General features: G+C 36.1%; 1 protein-coding gene across 1 annotated transcript in view; it reads left to right on the top strand.

The window, feature by feature from the left end:
- MOSMO (modulator of smoothened) overlaps window positions 1–19,562 on the top strand; it is a 105,158-nt gene extending 85,596 nt beyond the window's left edge. Inside the window, exons 2-3 of the mRNA XM_077141579.1 lie at window positions 14,284–14,496; window positions 18,763–19,562. Coding sequence (XP_076997694.1) covers window positions 14,284–14,496; window positions 18,763–18,947 — 398 coding nt within the window. The 3' untranslated portion in view covers window positions 18,948–19,562. The remainder of the gene's footprint in view (window positions 1–14,283; window positions 14,497–18,762) is intronic.
- The last annotated feature ends 4,782 nt before the right edge of the window (window positions 19,563–24,344 follow it).

The following is a 24,344-nucleotide window of genomic DNA, read 5'->3' as shown; positions in this document are numbered from 1 at the left end:
TCAAATTGTGGCCTGTCAGGGGTAACTTCTGGAATGGCACGGTAAGGACCATAAAAGCAGTAAGAACACTGGCAAAAACTGTCACATTAACTTTTTCAGAACTCTGGAAATTAACTAAAGGCTTAGAATAATCCAAGCAGCATTTTTTAAAAGCTAAATTTCATTATCAACAGTGAACTTAGATATTTTAACTTTTATTAATCCTTACGGCCCTCTCCTCTGCTCTGGAAACCTACAGCTTTGCAACTGTAGTAGCTGTTAAAAGCAGCAACCTAGCCAGCCACCTGAGGGAGCAAAAGGATTTGGAATTCACAAAAGCCCCAACCACAGAGAGGTGTCATTTGGTCTGACTGGCAGCTTGCTAAAAAGCTCCATTTTCAGGATTTATCTTTATTTGACTTGATTCAAAGTTTTCTCTGTCCCATTCCCTGGAAATTTGTCAAAAACAACTAGCAGCAATTGTATAACATTGTAGCTGTTTGAGGAGGTACTACTTGTTATGGCTAACAACAGACTGACCAGAATACATAAAAGGGAAAACTGGAGAATGGCATGTCCAAAGACAGCTTTGAAAATCTGTGGCATATTCCTGGGAATCCAGAAAATCAGACACATGTGCAGGGCTATACCCATGCCCAGGAACGAGAAGAAAGCTCTAATCTCTTACTGCTGGCTAACTTTGAGGAAATAAAGACTAAGAGTATTAAAGACATGCACAACATACATAGAGCCCCTCATGAAAGGCTGGAAGACTTATTGCTTCAAGACATTTAGAGATGTCTCTGTTCAACCATTAGATGAACATTAAGCTAAAGGAACCCAGACTTCAGAGACCATACACAGCAAAGAATATAGACCTTATAGAAGTATTTGAAGAAAGTCATAAACAAACGGAAACGGCAGCAACAGCAAACCCTGGGGATTGGAGAATTTTATTTCCAGTGTTGTCATACTATATTATTTTAAATTTCCAGTTTTCAACAAATTATGAGATCTGCAAAGAAATAGAAGCTACAGCCCATACAGAGGAGAAAATAAAAAGCAATCAATAGAAACTACCCTTGAGGAAGCCTAGGCATTGGACTTAACTAGAAAGAGAGATTAAATTAACTATTATAAATATGTCCAAGAACTAAAAAAAAACTATGTATGAAGAATTAGAGGAAAGGTAGTGACATTATCAAGATGGTGGAGTAAGACATTTCCAAGAACATTTCCTCATAGAGACAGCAAGTTCAATTTGCTTAGAACTCTGAAGGACAATAGAGACTGCAGAAAGACTCACAAATGCTTAACCAAAGGGAAAAAACCTACACACCAAATAAAATGAGCTAGGAGAGTGATGCACACCTTCCAGTCTGAACCCCTCCTCCACACTTGGCCCCACACAATTTAAGAGACATACAGTGGCAGTGCAACTGTCCAGGCAACTCCTGCCACAGTTTCTGCCCACAGCCACCTGTAGCAGCAACTTAGAATTCTATGGACCTTCAGGCATGGGGACCTAGAGCCGCATAGTCCCAAGAAAAGGCCCTAGTAATAGGTGTATACAAGCATACAAAGTCCCCCAGAAATCAAAGTGATCCACAGTGAAACTATTGCCAAGCTGTGTACACTCTCAGCCTTGTCCCTAATTGCTGGTGCTCCTAAACAAAAAAATGGGCATTTCTGAATACTGAAACCATCTGGCTCTATGGGTTAGGGTACCATAATGTTGAAGATACTAGAGGGAGAAAAGCTGCATTAAAAGGCAAAACTAAACCTCCATAAAACAGGGCAGACACAGAGCTGAAAGCTGGAGTGAAAAGGCAGTGCAGAGCACGGGAGAGAAGTTGAGCAAATCATAACAGCTAGGGAGAAAAATTTGCATAAAAACAAAGAGAACAGCCCAAACTCTGAGAGGAGAAACAGAAGAAAGGAAATTCTCTCCCTGAGGGAAACAGTCATACAAAACAAAGATATGCTTAAAAGTTACTGCATATGTCCAGGGTAAGAGACAGGTGCAGAAAGACATGAGAAAATCCATACTGTCAAACCATGGACTGCTGTAAAAGTTCATTATAAACCAGATCAAACATGGAAGAAGGGCCTTAACAACCAGCCAAATCTGTACTCAAACCCTAGGCAGGAAGACACCGACTTCCAGAGTTAGCTTCAAAACAAATGCCCAGACATCAACAAAAGATCACAAGCCATACATTAGGAAGAGATGGCTCAGTGAAGGGAACAAGTTAAAATTTTAGAGAAAACACAATCACCAGAGCAACTAATCAAAGATGTTCAGTCAGATCTTCTAAAGCAATTAAAGGAGCTAAAGAGAATATGGTTAGACAATTTGGGATACAGAATAAAGGATATAACGAAGACAATGTGTGAACAAAAAGAAGAATTGAAAAGTTTAGAAAGGGACATTACAGATTTATAGAGATGAAAAACACAATAATGGAAATTAAAAATACACTAGACATGGGTGAACCGCGGTGGCTCAGCAGGCAGAAGTTCTCGCCTGCCATGCTACAGGACCCAGGTTCAATTCCCGGTGCCTGCCCATGCAAAAAAAAAAAAAAGACAGATACACTAGAGCTGTTAAACAGCAGATTTGAACAACCAGAAGAAAAAAATCAGTGAACTAAAAAACCAAACGATTGAAAACATACAGCCAGAAGAGCAGATAGAGAAAAGAATGAAAAAGTTATCAGTGCCTAAGTGCCTTTGGGACAACATGAAGCATTCCAACATAGACTTTATGGGTGTCTCAGAAGGAGAGGAAGAGGAAAAGGGGCAGAAGAAGAATTTAAGGAAATAATGGCCCCAAATTTTCCAAATCTCATGAGAAACATAAATATATCTGCCCAAGAAGCACAATAAACTCCACACAGGATAAGTCATAATAGACCCACTCCATGATACATACCAATCAAAATGTGAGTGTCACAGGTTATCAGGAGATAGAAATAGAGTAGAGATTGGGTAATTGGTGCTGAAGGGATATAGATTGTACAACAGGACTGATTATAAAAATGCAGAGATGGATAGCACAATACTACCTGATTATAGCACAATAATATAAGTACACTGAATGAAGGTGAATGTGAGAATGATAGAGGGAGAAGGGCTGGGGGCACATATGAAACCAGAAAGAAAGCTAGACAATAAAGACTGAGATGGTATAATTTAGGAATGTCTAGAGTGTACAATGATACTGACTAAATGTACAAATTAAAAAATGCTTTTGAATGGGGAAGAACTAAGGAATGTTAGTTTTGCAGGGTGTTGAAAATAGATGGTAAACTTCAACTTCTGTTTAAGACTAAAGCAAGAAATGTTTATTTGGTGCAAAATTTATATTTTGACTAGTGCATTTCCTAATTTAACTTATATGGGCAATTTAATTGAACACCATAAGTACATGGAACCTTGAATAGGGTGTGAGATTTTGTAGATTTGTCTAGATTAGTGTGATGTCCCAATAAATCCCATAGTGATTTGAACGGTGAATAAAGAAGAATTTGCAAAGTTCCCTTGGGAGAATGGGGAGAAACAGGGGAAAATTCAACTTCCCAATTTGGAGAATTCCTGATATTCTCACAAGCAGTGGGGACAACTAAATCAATAGGCTGAGCCCTTGATCTTGGGGGTTGCCCCTATGAAACTTATCCCTGCAAAGGACAGGCTAAGCCTACTTAAAATTAGGCTTGAGAGTTACTCCTAGAGAACTTCTTTTGTTGCTCAGATGTGGCCTCTCTCTCCCTGAGCTGACATGGCAGTGAACTCACTGTCCTCCCTCTCTCTATGTGGGACATGACTCCCAGGGGTGTAAACCTCCCTGGCAACATGGGACAGAAATCCTAGGATAAGCTGGGACTCAGCATCAAGGGATTGAGAAAACCTTCTTGACCAAAAGGGGGAAGAGAGTAATGAAACAAAATAGTGTCAATGACTGAGAGATTTCAAACAGAGTCGAGAGGTTATCCTGGAGGTTATCCTTATGCATTATATAGATATCCCCTTTTTAGTTTATGGTGCATTAGAGTGGGTAGAGGGAATACCTGAAACTGTAAAGCTGTGTTCCAGTAGCCATGTTTCTGGAAGATGATTGTATAATGATACAGGTTTTGCAGTGTGACTGTGTGATTGTGAAAACCTTGTGTCGGATGCTTCTTTTATCTATAGTATGGACAGATAAGTAAAAAAATATGAATAAGAAATAAGTAATAGGGGGAACAAAGGTTAAAATAAATTGAGTGGTTTGAAATATTAGTGGTCAATGAGAGAGAGGCGTAAGGGCAGTGGCATGTTTTTTCTTTTTACTTTTTTATTTCTTTTGCTGGAGAGATGCAAATGTTAAAAAAATGATCATGGTGATGAATACATAACTGTGATGATATTGTGAGCTATTGATTGTAACTATGTCAAGAATGTTTGTCTTTTGTTTACAATAAAAATATTTTTTTAAAGAACGTGTCAAAGATATAGAAGGAATTCTGAGAGCATCAAGAGAAAAGCAAGTTGTTACACACAAGGGATCCTAAATAAGATTATGTCGAGGCAAGAAGGCAATGTTATGATATATTTAAGGTAATGACAGAGAAAAACTGCCAGGGAAAATTCTTTATCTGCCAAAACTGTCCTTCAAAAATGAGGGAGACTTTAAATAAGACATTTACAGATAAAGAAAAACAGTGAGAGTCCATCACCAAGGGTTCTGCCCTACAAAAGTGCTAAAGGGAGTTCTTCAGGTTGAAAGAAAAGCACAGGTAATAGTAGCTTGGAGCAGGGTGAAAAACTAAAGATCTCCATTAAGATACTTACATGGGTGAATCCAAAACCCAGTAATGTGGTATACTCAATATTTAACTCTACTTTTTATTTCCTATATGATTTAGAACACAGTTGAATAAGAAATAATCATATTTCTATGCTATGGACACAAAAACATAAAGAGATTCTCACTTGCCATGTGGGAGATCCAGATTCAATTCCCAACCCATGCATTTCCCAAACAACCAAACAAAAAACCAAGCAAACAAAAATTCAACAAATGGTGCTGCAATAAGGGGATACTCACATGGAAAAAGAATGAAATGTAACCCTCGCCATACAGCATACAAAATATATATATATATATATACCACATACCCATATACCCAAATATATATATGGGTAATGCACAATAAAAGCAACATAAAGAAGGGAAACAGGGGTATAGGAACTGAGATTATATATGCTGTTGAATTTAATTTATCTTTTCAAACTAGTAGGCTATAGACTTAGGTTGTTTAATACAAACCACAGGGTAACCACAAAGAAATTATTTGAAATATGTACCTACACATGGTAATGAGAAAGGGGGTCAATTGGTTATAGCACAAAAGATCAACTATACATAAAAGAAAGCCGCAATCAGAGAAAAGAGAGACAAAAAAATTAAGACATACAAAATGAAAGACAGTGGCTGAAGTAAGTCCCGTGACAGTGGGATAAAGAAGCACAATCCAATTATATGTTGTTTTCAAGAGACTCACTTTAAGCACCAAGACATAAATGGGTTGAAAGTGAAAGGTTGGAAAGAATATATATATTCCATTCAAGTAGTAGCCAAAAGAGAGTATGAGTAGCTATACTAATATCAGGTAAAGAGACTAAGAAGGACACTGAATAAAAAGTTCAGTCCACCAAGAAGAAATAATGACCATAAACATAACCATAGTGCCCCAAAATGCCTGAGGCAGACATTGACCAAACTTAAGGGAGAATAGATACATCTACATTAGTAAATGGAGGCTTTTCAATATACCACTTTTATTAATGAATAGAACATCTAGACAAAAACTCAATCAGGAAACAGAGAACTTGAACAATGCTATAAATGAACTAGACTTAAAAGACATATACAGAACATTCCACCCTAAAACAGTAGACTATGCATTCTTCTCAAGGGCAAATGAATCATTCTCCAGGGTAGACTACAAGTTAGGTCACAAAGCATGTCTCAATAAATTTTAAAAGATTGAATTTATAACAAAGCATCTTCTCTGACCACAATGGAATGAACAACACAGGGAGAACTGGAAAATTTCCAAACATATGGAAATTAAACAATATACTCTCAAGCCATCAGCAGTCAAAAAAAAAAAAAAAAACAAGGGAAATCAGGAAATATCTTGAGGGAAATGTGAAATATCAAATGAACAAAAATAAAACACATCAAAACTATGGGACAGAGCAAAAGCTAGGCTCAGAGAGAAATTTATAACTCTGATTTCTAGCCTTAAAAAAAAATAGAGTTCTAATCAGAGATCTAACCTCACAACTGGAAGATCTAGAAAAAAGAAAAGCAAACTAAACCCAAAGCAAGCAGAAGGAAGGAAATTTTTAAAAGTTAGAGATGAAATAGAAAATAGAAGAACAATAGAATCAATGAAACCAAGAGTTGATTCTTTGAAAAGATCAATAAAATTGATAAATCTTCAGCTAGAATGACAAAGGAAAAAGAGATAAATGCAAATAACTAAAGTCAGGAATGGGGGGGGGACATTAATACTGACCCCACAGAAATAAAAAGGAGTATAAGAGGACACTGAACAATTGTATACCAATAAATTACACAACCTAAATGAAATGGACAAATGCCTAGAAACACGCAAACTACATACACTGACTCAGGAAGAAATAAAAAAGTGCCAGCAGGCCAGTAACAAAAAGATTAAATCAGGAATCAAAAACCTCCCAACAAGTAAAAACCCAGAATCAAATTACTTCATTGGTGAATTCTATCACACATTCAATGACGTAATGCCAGTATTACTCAAACTCTTCCAAAAGATTGAAGAGAAAGGAACACTTCCCAACTCATTCTGTCAGGCCAGCACCACCCTAACACCAAAATAAAATAATGATACCACAAGAAAGAAATATATAGACCATTATTCCCCATGAATATAGATGCAAAAATTCTCAACAAAATACTAATAAACTGAATCCAACAGCGTATTAAAAAATTATACCATAATCATGTGGGATTTATTCCAGATATGCAAGGGTGGTTCAACATAAGAATATCAATTCATGTAATACACCGTATTATTGGAATGAAGAGGGAAAAAAACACGATCATCTCAAGCGACATAAGAAAGGCATTTGACAAAGTTTAGCACAATTTCCTATAAAAATATTTAGAAAACTAGGAATAGAAAGAAACATCTTTAATATGACAAAGGGCTCAGTTAATATACACAAAGATGAAAAACTGAAAACTTTCCCTCCAAGATCAGGAACAAGATCAGGATTCCTATTGTCAGCATTGTGCTGGAAGTTCTAGTCAAAGCAAGTAGGCATGAAAAAGATGTAATTGCCAAAAGATCCAAACAGGAAAGGAGGAAGTAAAAGTCTCCCTGTTTGAAGATGACATGATGATATATAGAGAGAATCCTGAAAAATCTACCACAAAACTAGAGCTAATAAATGAATTCAGTAAAGTGGCAGGATACAAAATGAACACATAAAGATCAGTTGTGCTTCTATATACCAATAATGAACAATTTGAAGAGGAAATCAAGAAGAGTATTCCATTTACGATAGCAAGTAAAGATTTAAATATCTAGGAATAAATCAGACAAGGATGTAAAACACCTGTACATGGAAAATATAAAATATTGCTGAATAAAATTAAAGAAGTCCTAAGTTAATGGAAGGCTATTCCATGTTCATAGTTTGGAAAACTAAATATTAATGTGTCAATTCTACTCAAAGCTATATACAGATTCAATGCAATTCCAATAAAAATTCCGACAGATTTTATTCACAGAAATGGAAAAGCCGGTTATCAAATTCATATGGAAGGGCTTAGCCCCAAAGAGCCAAAACTTCCTTGAAAAAGAACAATATTGAAGGATTCACACTTCCCAATTTTAAAACTCATTACAAACAACAGTAATCAAATCAGTGTGATACTGATAAAAGGACAGACATACAGACCAGTGGATTTGAATTGAAAGTTCAAAAATAAACCTTCATACCTTTGGCCAGTTGATCTTTGGCAAGGGTGCCAAGTCCACACAGTGGGGAAAAACTGGTCTCGTCAATAAATGGTTCTGGGAGAACCAGATATTGATAGGCAAAGCAATGAAAGTGGACTCCTACCTCACACCATGTACAAAAGTTAATTCAAATTCAAAGTGCATCAAAGACCTAATAGGGAAGCATCTTCAGGACCTTGTGTTAGGCAGTGGTTTCTTAGACTTTACACCAAAAACCCAGGCAAAAGAAAAATTAGATAAATGGAACTTCACTGAATTTTAACACCTTTCGTGCATCAGCAGGCTTATATCAAGAAAGTAAAAAATACAGAATGGGAGAAAATATTTGTATATCTGATAAGGATTTAATATCCAAAATATATAAAGAACTCCTAAAACTCAACAACAAAAAGACAACCCAATTAAAAAAAAAGACTTGAATAGGCATTTCTCCAAAGATAAAAATGACTAATAAGCACATGAAAAGATGCTCAACATCATTAACCATTAGGGAAATGCAAACCAAAACCAAAAAAAACAACTTAAGTGTTGGAGAGGATGTGGAGAAATAGGAACACTTACATTATTAGTGGGAATGTAAAACGTTAAACAGTTTGAAAATTCCTCAGAAAGATAAGTATGAATTACCATATGACCTGAATCCTACTTGTAGGTATATACTCAAAAGAATTGAAAGCAAGGACTCAAACAGATATTTGCACACTGACATTCATTAGTGGCATTGTGCATAAGTGCCAAAAGATGAAAGCAACCCAAGTGTCCATCAACAGATGATGAATAAACAAAACGTGGTATATACATACAGTAGAATACTATTCAGCTATAGAAAGAAACAAAGTTCTTTATGCATGCTACAACATGGGTGAACCTTGAAGAAATCGTGTTGAGTGAAAGAAACCAGATACAGAAAGAACAAATGCTGTAGGATGTCACATATGAAATAACTAGAATATGCAAATTCATAGAAATTAGAATACAAGTTACCAGGGGTTGGGTAGGAAAATGGGAGTTAATGCTTAATTAGTGCAAAGTTTCTGTTTTTTAGTGATGTAAGTGTTTTGGTAATGAGTGATGGTGATGGTAGCAGAACATTATGAATGTAATTCTACCACTGAATTGCATATTTGAAAGTTGCTAAAATGGAAATTTTGGATCGTATATAAAAGTAAAAGATACAGGGGCTGAGATGGGACAAATCTACACTTATTTCTGTTTGGGTATGCTACCCATGACATTGTTTTGTTGTAAGTCAGAAAAAAAAAGAAAAAATCTGACTGTTGAGGAAAAAAAAAATCCAAAGAAGATTTCAGAACAATGCCTCACCATAAAAAGAATATCAATAAAAAGATAAAAATTAAATAGAAGAACCAAATAGAAATTCTAAAATTGAAAGGAATTGTTATTCCATAAAAAGGAACAAAGTTCCATTCGCATGCTACAGTTGGATGAACCTTGACAACATTATGTTAAGGGGAGGAAGGCAGTCATAAAAGGCCACATATTTAAGATTCCATTTATATGAAATGCCCAGAATCAGCAAATCCACAGAGACAGGAAGTAGATTAGTGGTTGTCAGGGTATGCATAGTGGAAGTGTTTTGTTTTGTGTTAGGGGAGACTTGAGTGTATTTAAACATTTTTGAGATCCAGAGGTGGATAGGAAAAGAAAAAATAATCTGGGCAAGATCCCAAAGAAGGTGGAAGGGGGTGGGATCCAAAATACCAAGAGAAGGATTAACAGGATGAAAGAATAAATGTGGGCAGATAAATTAATGTTTGATGATGGGAAATTGAGAAGTTGCTCTCTATGGTCCCTATTTTTTTCTGAGGAGAAGTAGAGACAGTCACCTACTGGTTGTGATGGCATGGTGGATGTGTCTGATGTTTATGGACAGTGCAGCAGACTTGAAATAGAGAATGGGGAAGCACTGACTCAGGGAAACCTAATTAGTTTCTGGATAGCAGTTATGGCCCCATGATTGTAAGTTAGGACTTTACAGTGGTACTCTCTGCTCTGCTATGTGATCCTTTCCAGAAGCATCCAAGCAGCCTGTAGGTAAATACAAGAAGAGAGAAATTCATGTAGAATCAGAGTTACGGTTTTTGGCACTTGAGTGCGTGGAAGGGCGTTAGAGGAAGAAGTTAGGTGGAGAGATGATGGATCAAGGACTTTAGGCTAGACAGGATAGGACATGAAGAAAAGAGGAAAATAATTGATGGCAAGAAAGTACAGGACTCCTGGTAGAGTCAGGGAGGAATAAGAATAGGTGGAAATAACAGGAGGGAACACTTGCTTATGGATGCTTGGGTTTGGCCTGAACATCTTGAGTTCCCCAGGTTTTCAGAAACTGTCTGTTTATGGTTCATTAAGTTTCCTTGTTTTACCTGGTCATTCTTTTGGCCAGTCCACTGTTTATAAACGTTTCTGTCTTAAGGTAGAACCCAGAAATTGTGGCAGATGAAATCATTGCCAGTAGCAGTGCTTCTGGAAGAAATAAGTTCATAAAATATTTAAACAACTGTAGGCTCTTCTTTTCTTCTTTTTCGTCCTTGTGCTTCTACTCATTTAATGAATTACCTGCCAGGGAGGTGTGCATCACCACCTACAGTAGGGCCCACCCCTTCCTGGTCCCTTCCTATCCTCACCTGCCCCCAATTCTAAATTCCTTAGCCAACCTGTCACTAAAACATGAAGCTCTATAGTTTCAGTTAAGCCAGTATACTGTCCCTTGCTTAAATGCAGATGACCTTGGGTGGGGCAACATGTTAAGCCTTTATCAGTCATTAAGACTTTGGTGGGAAAGCATTTGTTCTGTGTTAGCAACGGAGTATCTTTCCAAGAACAGATTTTTATATCCCCAGGGTGAAAGTAAAGCAAGAGATCCAGATCAGTGGTAGAAATGGGACAGGCCAAATCACAATACCAAGAGCAGTCAGGGAGAACATTGTGAATAGGTGGGAAACAAAGGTGAGGGGGAGAGGTCAGCAGCAAATGTGAACTCTACCATTTTTGCTCGGATCCAACTCTGGGAGACTTCTGTCTATGGCTGGCTGGCAAGCACATATGGAGCCCTGCCAGACTGTGGTGGGTGTGTGCCTCACTGCTTTACAATCCCTGTGTTACAGACTTTCTGTTCCATAGCTTTTACATATGGAGATGACATGCCTTATATTCACATTGTGGCAATAGACATGCTCAGGCTGGCTAAATCATTTTAGCAGTGACTTGCATCTGTAGATGATGGCTGTCAAAAGCCTGGTATAAGATACACCCACTTAATGAAGTAAAATTCATTATGATTTTTCCTTTTGTGTATTAGGATATACAGGTAAGATACTGAGAAGCATGTGGGATGCTATCATTCTTAGTTTGGTTTCCTTTTTCCTATTGTGGCAATCTTTTATTTGGCTAAATTGGTTACCTAGGAAACAGCTCCAGGGTAAGGATAGATTGGCTGTTTGAGGAGTGGAATTTTAGGCTCCTTCAAGAAGCTAAAGACCTGTTGGATAAAACAAAAATTAGCAAATGACTAAGCCTGTCCTTAATTAGTGCGGCAGGAAACCACACTGGGGTAAGATACAGTTCTGCAGGAGAATCTATTTAATGCACTGTGATTTTTAATTTAGCTTGATTTTAATTCGTTTAAACTCACCAGATGCTTATTAATTCCTGCTTTGTACCCACGGCTGCAAGCCACTGGAGAGTTTCCAATGAAAGAGAAGATGCAGTTTCTTTGGGGTAAAAAGAGACTACCTTAAAATCAAGCACATGATTGTGTGCTATAGACTAAATGTGTTAAAAGAGTTTGGAGGAAGGAAAACATCTTGGCTAGTCAACCTAAGTGATAAATTTTAATCCAAAGACAGAAAATAATTATTTTAGGTAAAAGATGAAAATTAAACACCCTGGTGAAAATCTGGTTATTAACAGTGCCTGCATTTACAACATATAATATAGCAGCACAATTACCCTTGCTGATTCTCCCCCACATAGCTTGTAGAAAATGAATGAATGTGATATAAATTTTGTTGACATTTTCTTACTCAAGAAAATGAATTTTAACAAAATGTTGGTAGAACACTTTGCACCAACCTTTGTATAATTTATTTAAGCAAAGTCTGTTTTCACTGCAGTGTGACAGTATTCAGTTTAGAATCTCTGACCTCAATAATGCCGAGCATGAGAGACACTCAATAAAATATCTGTGAATTGGTATATACAGTATACCTTCTGATTGCCAGTTTGCATTAGCCATCTTTTCTTCCAGAATATAATTGCTGAATATTCGGTCTTGATTTATGATGAAAAGGAATCTTGTAAATACAGGAGCAGGGCTCTTCTTTTAAAGCTGAACATTTGTTAGGTTATTTCTGGTTCTTGGGTCCTTTATTTCCAACATTACCATAAAATGCTTTATCATAAGGCACTCCCTTCCCCAAGTTGAAAAGTTTCTTTTCAAGGAAACTTTTGAGTGTTTCAGTTTAAGGACAATTATGCAATTCTTTCGTGCCTACTCACCCCACCCCACCCTTTTCTGCTTTCAAACAATTACCAAAAAACTTGAAAGTTAGCAATAGAGAGTAAAAAAATTTGAACTGATTTACTTCTCTTTGGCCTATGAAGTCACTGGGCAGCAAGCAGTGACTAGAGGTAGGCATATAGCTTGTGGCTTTCTTGTGAAGTTTCACCACTCCTCTCCCCTGGTCCACCTCCATCCTGCCCACCACACACCCGACATTATAGTGATTCCACCTGTGCAGAAACCACCAGCTGGGCCTAATTATTAGATGTCTTTGGAGGAAAAGGATAACTTGTTTAAATGTTACCCTCCTCCACAGTACGTAAAGAGTTAGTTATGGTGAGATAGAATTAGCCTTATGGGGTAAAATAAGACTACAACTCAATTTTGAGAGCCAGAACCAATTTTTCCCTTCATTTTCTTTCAACTCATTGCTTTAGTGCTAAAAATGTATCAGTGGCAAAAAGCAAGTTGGCACAAAGCACCTTCTCTCCAACAGCCCTACCTTCCCACAAATACATATATACGTACATATCCAGTTGCGGTCTATCTTCTCACATGAAGGCATTTTCCTAAAATGCCTCCAGGATTTTTACTGACTATTCTCAAAGAAGGCACTTGTTCATGGCAGGTGTTATGGTTGTGAGGTCAATTTTTTAAATTTGTGTTCATATTAACAAAATAAGACAAAAAGAAGTTAACAGAAATCTGTAATGTTTTCAAATGATTCCAGAAATTGCTGTTCTTAAACTTTGTCAACTCTTCCTATTTGCAATTGCTCTTCAAGTGGGGAAACAAGCAATTTTTATTTAGAAGAAATACTTTAATCATTCTTCTTAATAGGGAAAAGGAGAAAATAATTACTTTTTAACCCTCCTTTTCTGGATTTCTGTAAATTAATTCACCCCAAATTTGATAGAAGAGATCCATGGGTTTGACATCGGAATATATTTTTGGAAAATAGCACTTGGTGTTTTACAAAAATCACTTTCATTTTATTTAAATGGAGGGAGGGAGAGGCACTTTAAAAATTATCACCACTGCCTTTGAGCTTTTATGCTGAAGCATGCCAGTAGAGTTTGGCAGTATGAACACATACCATGTACAAAAATTGTTGAACTTAACAGAGAAGGGAATCCACTAGATTTTCCAACATATTTTCTTGAATTTAATGGAAAAATACTTTTATTATTCTTAGTCCTTTTAACATTGACAAACATATTGCTTCTGGTGTTTAATTCATTATATAATTGTTAAAATATATTATGGTTAGGCATATTTCAAGTTTGTCTTCAATTATGACTTTTACTGAAAAATGTTTTTTTCTGTAGCCAAAATAAAGTAAATATGTAATGAGTCTTGGACCTGGGAATAAAAAAAGTCCAACTCTTTCTGCTAGCATGTAAACTCAGTGAGGGCAAAAATCTCATCTGTTATTTCCCTGGAGCCTAGAATAGTGCAGACACGAGCACTGAAAAAAGTATTTAATGAATGACCAAATGAGCTGCCTTACACTATGGCTTATGTAAGGTTTTTAAAAAAGTTTACTTTGAATATTAAGCCCATTAGTACCTCATTGTGGACTATAGCAGCATGTTGAAAAGTAGAACTCAGTGGAATTAAGTGCTTGAATGAGCCACGCACAAAGAAATAAGATTTCAGGACTTTTGAGGGTGATAGATATGCGAACCCCACTAAAGTATTCCCACCTTTTACTCTTCCCAGGAGCACTCACTGTGGGCCTTGTGCGACAATGTCAAACTATCCATGGACGAGACCGGACATGCATCCCTCCCCGGCTTCCCCCAGAGTGGGTTACCACACTGTTTTTTATCATCATGGGTATCATTTCATTGACTGTCACATGTGGTTTGCTAGTGGCTTCCCACTGGCGAAGAGAAGCTACAAAATACGCTCGATGGATAGCATTCACTGGAAGTAAGTAACTTGTGCTTACCAAATTTGCCTAGAAGGCATGCACGCTAGTATATTTGTGAAGATAATCAAGAATCCAAGACTCCATAATCATACAGACACCAGTTGTATATGGCCACAAGATAGACCCTACACAGACCCCCCACCAGTTCTTCAGAACTCTTACCACAAGACCAGGACATCTAAAACCTTAATCACCTTTTGTAAGAAATGTGTTTTTTTTCTTTTTATTGATATATATCATATATTCACATAGCATGTAATCATCCAAAGTGTACAATCAGTGCTTCACAATATCATCATATAGCTGTGCATTTATCATAACAATTGATTTTTTCTTTTTTGTGAAAAATAAGAAATGTTATTTTAATTTTTTTTTTCACATTGTGACATAAATGTTCCAAGTTTGTGACTCAGAGCTACAATTGTCCTGAGTTTTTTCCTCTTCTTAAAGATATTGGTGTCTTCTTTCCAATAAAGATAAATATAGAAGAAAATACAACAAAAATATAAATTAGATGGTGATTGGCTTTTTAATCATCGTTTTGAGTTTCTACTTGAGCTGCTGTGTGACCATTGCAAAATGAACACATTTGGTTATTTAATAATTTTTTACCAGCATTTCTTTTTCCATTAAGCTATGCCCAGGGGTCTGATATATTACAGTATACATTCTCTTTAGACTTTGCAAAATTAATTTCAGAACACATGAAAGGTTTATTCCAAGTTAAACGAAAGAAACAAAGATGCACAAGGGAATATATATTTCTGTAAATCTGCTTGTTTGCTTCTTTCTTTCTAAAGCAAATATGTTCCCCAAGGGACATTTGGGAATGTCTGGAAGCATTTTTTTATTGTCACAACTAGAGGAATTCTACTGGAATCTAGCAGGTGGAGGGCAGGGATGTCACTCAATATCCTACAATGCAACAACAAAGAATTATATAGCCCCAAATAGCAAAAGTATCATTGTTGAGAAACTGAGTGACAATACCTATGCAAAATATTATGGGATTTAGCTTCTAATTCAGTACCTTAAAATCACCTCAATTTTGCATACATTTTTAAAAATGAGTATTGTAATTGCTAACTTTCACTTGATATTTTCATTTAGAACTAGTTTCATAGAAATAAGGGATAATCCCATGTACATCTTTTAATGTTAAAAGGCCCTAGGAAGGATTGTTACTTCATGAGCCTTTATTTTCCCTCTCGCTCTTTAATGTGTACTTTCTCTTTAATGTGTATGTTTCTGGCTCCTTTTTTTTCCTGGTCTCTGTCTCCCTCAGTTTTAAATTGAGACATAAAAAAGCTTCACCCGTATTAAACAGGCTGAAACAAGTTGGTGATGTTTCCCTTTCAGAGAGACCCTCTGAGGTCTCTCTTTTCTGGAGAGTAGAGTCAGGTGACACTTATAGAGACATTGCTGCTAAATTATAGCCTGTTGACAGGGTGTCTGAAGAGAGTCTGGCTCTTTTATCTTTTCCTCACAGATGCAGTCACTTTATTCAGATTCAATTCACTCTTTAAGGAGTAAAATAATGTCAGAGAAGAATTTAGTTCTGGATTTAGCTGAAATTTGAGAATGCTTTTGATTCTGATGACCCAATAAAGGGAAAGAACTAGGGTTGTTTTATTTGTTTTTCACTGCTCTTTCACAGAGAATGATTATTTATGTAGTTACACCAATACAATGTGTCTTTCCTTAATTTTTTAATTAAGTAATTTAATTTTTCAAAATGGTAATGTATGCATATGATGCATAATTCAAAACACACAGTAGGGAAGTGGCTCTCTGAGGGGAGCTGCAGCTGATGGGCTTGCCCCAGGGTACAAGGGAAACAAAGATGTGCATTTTCTTCACGTCTGACCTCTCTCCTTCTCCACCCTGATTTACCTTCTTATCTAGCAGTATACCAGATTTCTGACTCATAGCACCAAGAAATCTGTACCATGGAGAATATGAAGTTACATGTTTTTTAAGTATATTTAGGACCCAGGACTTAATCCTCAAGGACTGATAGATATTATCAACATTAATAATATATTAAAATCTGAAGTACCTTTACAGTGCTCAGTAGCTTAACAGGAGAACTCATTTACCTACATTAAATATGCTCCCCTGGAAGTAAGGAGAACCTAATTCTTTGGGGAAGAAAAACAAAGTTATATTGAATGAGTTCATTGCTTCCTTAAAATCTGATTCAGTTATTCCTAACCAATTTGGAAAATATTTGTCTTGTAAAAATATAAAATTCTACTTTAAATGTAGTTTCAAAATGATTATTACATTACAAAATATAGATTTTTTATATTACAATAGCAAATAGGAAAGGATAGAAATAAAGTTGGCACATCGATTGGCAGATTGAATAATTTTACTTTTTTTTGTTTGTTTGTTTGCATGGGCAGGCACCAGGAATCAAACCCGGGTCTCCAGCATTGCAGGAGAGAACTCTGCCTGCTGAGCCACCATGGCCCACCATGGATTGAATAATTTTAATATCCCTCAAATACTTCTCTTCTGAAATTTTTTAGCATTCCCTAAAATTAGATTAATCAACATTCAGAAGAAAGTTCTGTTTTTAAAACAGTGAACTAATTTGTTTTATTTTACTAGATTATGTGTTATTAGCCACTTAGATTGTGGTTTTGCTGTATTTACCAAACTATATTAAGCCATAAAAGCCATTAGAAATTAGTGCAAGTAATACTAATAAGTGGAATTATTTATTGCTGACTATACAACAGTAAGGTCAAAAGCTCTAAAACTTAATGCCTGTAGTTTTCATTTGTTCTATAATAGGTATCTGAAAGAATTCAAGTTCGCTTATATAATATTATTTAGTGTGGTAGTTGCCCCAAAATGAGTTAGATTCTGCATAATATAAAATAGTCTCCCTAAATGGTATAAAGCAAACAAGAGTGCTGGTGTGTTTCTTAATGCATGTACTTGTGTATTACTTAAGAAAATGTTCTACTTTGTAATACATTGCTAGAGCTATTCCTTCCAGAAGAGGATTCCTAACTGGTGGGGCTTTCATATAAGTGTTGACGATTAATGCAAAAAAAAAAAAAAGAGAGAGAGAGAAAATCAGCCAGTATGTTTATCCAGAGTTCTGTCAATATTCTTGGGGGTAGGTTTAATTTGAAAAAGGTTTCTAATTCATGTAATAATGGAAAGTGTCAACTCTACATATACCTATGCCTCACTTCCCATTGCACTGCCTTTAAAGAAATTTGAAGGACTCTAAATATTTGGCCAGTATGCTTTCAAAGAGCATAAAATATTTTCTTGGAAAAGCTAGCCTATCTGTACATTATTTTGATTTGCTAAAAAAACAAAATTTTTTTTTTTTTTTGGTAGCACAGGGGATCATACTGTTTGCTAAAACATTGGATTGTGGAATTATTTTGATCCATACACAGAGTTTTCTGATATCTTTCTAGAAGCATTTTAGCAATAATATATTTCATTGTGTTTATATTCAAAACTCAAAGTTTCCCTACCTCCTCTCCCCTCACACACACACACTTTGACCTGTGTGTATTCAGAAACCTGAGAGAGTTTTTATGTTTTTCGAATACTGTTGCTGACAAGTTGTTAATCATCCCCTAAGTCTTTCCAGCTCTTCCTACTGGCTGACTTTGAGTCAGAGTACAGTAAATAGCATTTCCATTTGTATGTGCCTTTTCTCCAGTCATTTCTAACTAATATCAACTGAGGGGGGGCAGAAAATTGGCAAGATAATGGCTATGATGATAATAATAGGCATTGTTTATTCAGCACTTACTCTTAGCCTGGCACTGTGCCAGAGACTTGATATTATTTTATTTATTCTTCTAGTATTTTCCCCATTTTCAGAAGGGAACCAGAGACCTGCCTAGGATTGCACAGCTAGTGAGTAGTAGATTCAGAACTTAGCCCCTATCTGACTGTAGCTGGTACTTTTACATCACAGTTCTAAGTGGCTAGGAATAGTTTATCTGACTACTAGTAGATTTGTTGAAGTCCTTTCTTCATGCTGCCGCTCAAAATCATCCCTATATAGTAAAGACTTTTACTGTAGTTAACTGTTAAACTTCTAGGGATAATTTGACCTATAATATATGCAAACCTTTTGACAAGTGGTCCATATTTTAACAGGTTTGACCATGTTAACACCCTACAGTCCATCTTATAAACACCTTTGTGTCAAGTTTTTATTGTTTTTTTCTTTTTAATCACCAAGCCATGTTACTAATGTTGTGTTTTGGTTTGTTTTACAGTGATCCTTTTCTGTATGGCTGCCCTAATATTTCCAATAGGATTTTACATCAATGAAGTCGGAGGTCAACCTTATAAATTACCCAACAACACAGTAGTTGGGTCATCATATGTACTTTTTGTCTTATCAATTTTCTTTACAATAGTAGGACTTCTATTTGCTGGCAAAGTTTGTTTACCAGGCTGATGAATGTCTAAATTGCTTGACTCTGCTTTTATTTTTTTAATTTAAAAAAAATTTTTTTGGAGGGTTGGAGGACAAAGGCAAGGCATCTGAGCAATCCTCTCATAGAAGATGCTTAGATGAAAGTGATGTTGAAAAGAAAATTGCTTTGAGTTGTTCTCACTATGCACTTTGGATTAAAAAAAAAAAATGAGGAGAGCCTTTTCCTTAACCAAATACAGACAATATTGACTAAATCTCCTGAGCATATTCAGGCAGTCAGGTCTGCACTGTGATAGCAACCTAGTGAAGGAGAATGCTTTATACTGAAAAGCATGTGGCCCTTTGTGACTCTGTAGTTGCGTTTTTAACGTCTAATGATTCATTTGAGGAAAAAAAAAGTCTTAAGTATTTATGAATCTTGGTGGACCAGAGGGATGCAAGAGAAGTTCAAGTGGGGCTGGCCTCACCTCCTAAGAAATTAGTGTTCATAACTCCCTGGTAATGGCACCAGAACAGATTGCCATTGCATTACTGCACCAAGAAGCCAATAGATCAAAACTTGTTTGCTAAAGTGTATGTAAAAATTCTGAAATTCCCTCTTCTCTGTGTACAAGAAAAAAAATCAAACACTAAGAAGCGTTGTTTGTGGTGGGTGGGTGGGGGAAATCTTCCTTATATTTATATAAATATATAATATATATATTTTGCTGATGCAGTATACAGTGTGTATATATGTGTGTGTGAGTGTGTGTGTGTGTGTGTGTAAATTTATATACGCACACATGCAAACAGTTCCTGGAAGAGAACTCTGAATGCTTTGCTAGCAAAACACTGTGGTGTGCAAACCTAGAACTCAATAGAAAAAAAAGCCATTTCTCTGAAGGCTGCATAGTGGAGAGAGTCTTCAGTTTACCTCATTCTTTGTAGCAGCCCTTGATTTTAACAGGTTTTTGTAATAGGTACAAATAATACCATACGTGTCTAGGTGCAATTTTAAGTTAAGCTCAAAATTCTTTGTAGGGTTAATTTATTTGTATACGTAATAGAAAGTGAGATCATGTCATAACTTTAAAGTTCAAACCTTTTAATTTGGGAAATCTGACAGTATTTAAATTATTAGCAACTATTGTCTATTGTACAGAGATTCTCAGTCTGTTACATTATGCATTTTGTATGTTTAAGCACACAAAACACAGATACAGAGTTCACTAGTAAATATCAATTCACAATATTTTGGCTATTTATAACACTAATTTTATCCTGCCATAAGAATTCAGTCATATGTTCTTTTCATCTATAAGCATTAAAAACACATCCCCTTTACCAAAAACCTGAGCAATACACTATTTTCTTTATATGCTATAAGGCCTCTTTGCTATAAGCTAACGTATTTGCATTTACTTTAAAGGGCTGTAGTAAACCCCACAGCTTTAAGTTTTTTTCCTTAAAAAAGCATTGCAATTAACTCTTGAACCCAGAAATAGTTTTAAAATACAGTATTTTTCTTCTCCACATTTCCATGCCTCCATTTCGATGCTTAGTTGTTTTTCCAGATGAAAACTATAGATAATCTCCTGTCTGAAATGGGGGTCAGGAGCATCTTTTGTGGCAATGGAGTTAAGTTTTCCTTCTTTATAGTGAAGTGGCAACCCAAATGTCCCTATCAGCAGAGTCCAGTATAGCCCATACTGCACACAAGCAGAAATAAATGGACTGGTTTTTAAGAAGCCAGATGATAAATTATAGAATGATTACTACAGTGATGGGGCTACCTCCTCAGATGTGAAGCAGAGGAGCCTGAAGTGTTTGGCCCAGGTCTGTATGACATTGAGCAGTATTTTATGATGAAAGAAAACCCCAGTGTTTCAGCTCACTTAGGCCGTCAAGGGTAAGAGGTGGACCAGCACTGTGGTGCATTCCTTGAGTGTCTGGGGGAATGTCACACTTTCCCTTCCCAGGAAAAATTGTAACCTTTAGGGGATATCTGAAGGAGACTGTTTTTTCCCCAAGTATTATGCTGTCTCGTCAGTTCTAAGAATACCACTGAACGTATTTTCTGTACATTTGGAACTACAGTTCCTATTGTGATTTGATTGGTCCTCAAATTAATGGATCACTTTGAAGGAAAGCTTTAGTTGTCACCATTATACCACTGAGATAAAGTGTTAGCAAAGTATGATTCAAATTAATGATATGACCAGGAGCTTTTCTCTTCCAAAAGATGAATTTTATTGTAAATAGTTTCTCAAAATATTTTTAACTGGATCATGAGCATGGGGAGAGAGAGTTTCTCAGCTGCTAAGAATTTCCCCACTGTTTACTTCTTTTCACTTATGGTGGTATTGCATAGAAGATTGCAAAATTTGAGGTTTTGTTTCTATCAATTACCGAAACCTAAATTGTCCTTAATTTCATCATTGTCTGGGGAAGTGAATGGCTGATAGGGGAAAACTCCCTCTAGCCAGTCAGCGTTCTAACCCAAGATTAAAACCGTCCCATCAAGTGGTTATGTGAAGTCAAATCTTTGTATTCTTCCAGACCAAACATTGAAATGGACTCATTCATATAAAAGTCTATAAATCCTGTAAGTGAAAAAATAGACAACTGTCATCAGTTGCTTTTAAAAAGGTCACTATATTAAGTACTATATAGTGCAGTATTAATTTATAGCAGAAAATCATATGTTGTAAACTGTATATAAAACACTGTTTTATGGTGCAATCATTTGTCAAACTTTTGTCTGTTACATTGTTTTTCGAGTGTGTGCATTCTTCTCATACCTAAGAACGTCACTGTAAAATCTGCTGAAAACTATTTATAGGTTTTATTTGCACAAGATTTAATTAGTTTGAAATTTTTGGAAGCTCCTATTGAACATGCCTAAATACCTGCAACGTGAAAAATTCTTCAATTCACTAAAAGTAAACATTTCAGTATGATTCTTTCCAAAGGTAATCCATGTTCTATGTTGTTAATGTGTGTATGTAATTTTTCTGACTCTTCCACCTCTTATAGACCTATTTTGTTTCATTTGTTTTGTTTTTGAAGAACAACTCTTTTTTTTTTTAATGTTCTAGATGACCAAAACACTTAATTGGTTTTTATCCTTTTGCCTAAAGCTTTGATATCCCTACTTGATGTTCTGTGAATTCACTGTATAATCTCTTAACTTTAATAATAATAAATAGTCCTGGTGACAAACAATCTACTGATTTAGAAGAAAGACCCTGAAAAAATATTGGACACTAACTTTGGATATCCTCTTAGCTATTATTTTGCATTGTGGACTTCCTGGGAAGAACACGTTGCATTTATTTTGTCTTTATTAAAAGACTATTAGTCTTGAGTTACTCTGATTGTAGTAACAGTTTTATCAACCCACTTTGATCTCCTTTAAAAAATTAAATTTACATTCACAATTCAAAACAGTATGCTATCTTTCAGAAAATTTTTGAAGGATAAAAATATGAAGGACGGGCGGGCCGCGGTGGCTCAGCGGGCAAAGTGCTTGCCTGCTATGCCGGAGGACCTCGGTTCGATTCCCGGCCCCAGCCCATGTAACAAAAACGGAGAAACAGAATACAATAAAACAAGAAAATGTTTAAAGATGTTTCCCTTTCTTCCTTCCTTCCTTCCTTCTATCCTTCCTTCCTTCTCTCTGTCTTTCCTTTAAAAAAAAAAAAAAAAATATGAAGGAAAAAAATGATCTGTGTGGGTAGGATTCCCTCCCAACACAGGACTTACTCGTTTCACTTCAAGAGATTTTAAAGTTTGTGATCAAGGTCTGTATATTATCCCCAACTTTATTAAGAATTGTTTTCTAATTGGTTATAACATTTTTTCAATTAATAGTTTCAAAACAAATTGTTAATACAAGCTGTATAAATGAACATAATTTTCTTCACTTGTATTTTTGTTATTGAGCAAGTTTATCAAAATAAATTGTCTACTAAAGAAACTAAAAAGACTTCTATTACTTTAAAAATTGATTTCTTACAGAGGTTTCACATACTCACACAGTGACACCTCGTGCCTCTTAGGTTGATTTTGTTGTTTGCACTGTGCAGGTCGGTTGTGGGGGAGGGAGGTTCCCTTCCCTTCTACCACTCCCATTCCTAGCTCACCCCTATGGAAGAGGGGTGTTGATATTCTAGGACATGGAGTAGGCCGTGTTTACCATTAAGAAGAGTCTCTCAGCAATAAAAGACTACATGCATGTGGCTTCCTCTTCTGTATCTTGTTTCCATGGACTGGAAAAAATTAATTGAGCCATGGCCCCTAAAGGCAGCCATCTTTCTCTTTCTTTTCTTCCTTGCACATATACCGAGACCCATTCATCTTTGCTTCAGTCTTCTGTTTCCCATTTACTGCAGGTCAAAAGATCTTAAATCCTAATATTTATTAGTAGTTGTTATAATAATAATAGTACTACTATTATTAGATCTCAAGAGAGTAATTTGGGTTTGGAGTTGCTATGTAGAGGCCCTTGGTGTTTAAATTATCTCATGTGCTCCACCACAGTCTTTCTGTAACTCACTATGGGGTATCAGGATCAACCCAGTCTAATAATAAAGTGACACTGTGTTCACCTTTTGCTGCTTCTTCTTTATGTAACCTCTTCAGGAGCCTCATGTGTGGTTGAGGGACGAAGACACAGTAAGATTTGGACATTCTTGGGTTCTGGGTCTTACGGGCAAGTTCATAGGGTAACCAACCAGCACAGTATGCTGGAAACGAGGGGATTTCCTGGGATGCTGATCTTTCAGTGCTAAAACTGGGACAAGTTGGCCACCCTGTCTTCATACCGTCAAGCTTTTATCTTAACTTATAACATAGGTTAACGGTCTTTGAAGTGTTTTTTTCTATAAACATTAATGAATAAATAGATCCACTGGAAATTGTAATAGACTCATACTGAACATCTAAGGAAGGAAAATAAACGCTTTTTCCTTCTCTTTGATAAAATTGTAAGAAAAGGCTATTGAGGGTATTTGAAATCAATAACATGAGTTTGAGAATATCTTATTTTGGCTTAGTCTTCCATCAATACTGTTGTAGCCACTGGAAGAGAAGATTGCTTTAACACCAAAACTAGAGGTCTGAGAGTTCCTTTTATGCAAACGCTTCTGGGTCAGAGTTATGCAACCAAACAAGTAGTTATTTATAGGTGGTAGTGAAGATAGAAAGCATAATGCTATATTGTTTTCTGACATTTGGTTCTTTTCTGGAATACTTACACTGGAAAAACACTGGAATATTTACAAGCACATTCAAGGTTTCTACAAATCAGCCCCAGTTCCAGTCACAGAATAAGACCACGAAAATTAAGTTTCAAGAAGAGATTTTCCATGAGACCCATAAAATTTTAGAGTAGGACAGAATCTAAAAGAACATGAACAATGTTTCTGTTTTCCAAAT

This window comes from Tamandua tetradactyla, chromosome 23 (assembly GCF_023851605.1).
Source record: "Tamandua tetradactyla isolate mTamTet1 chromosome 23, mTamTet1.pri, whole genome shotgun sequence".
Lineage (NCBI taxonomy): Eukaryota > Metazoa > Chordata > Mammalia > Pilosa > Myrmecophagidae > Tamandua > Tamandua tetradactyla.
Note: the sequence above shows the minus strand (reverse complement) of the source record. Positions and strands in the feature narration are given on the sequence as shown.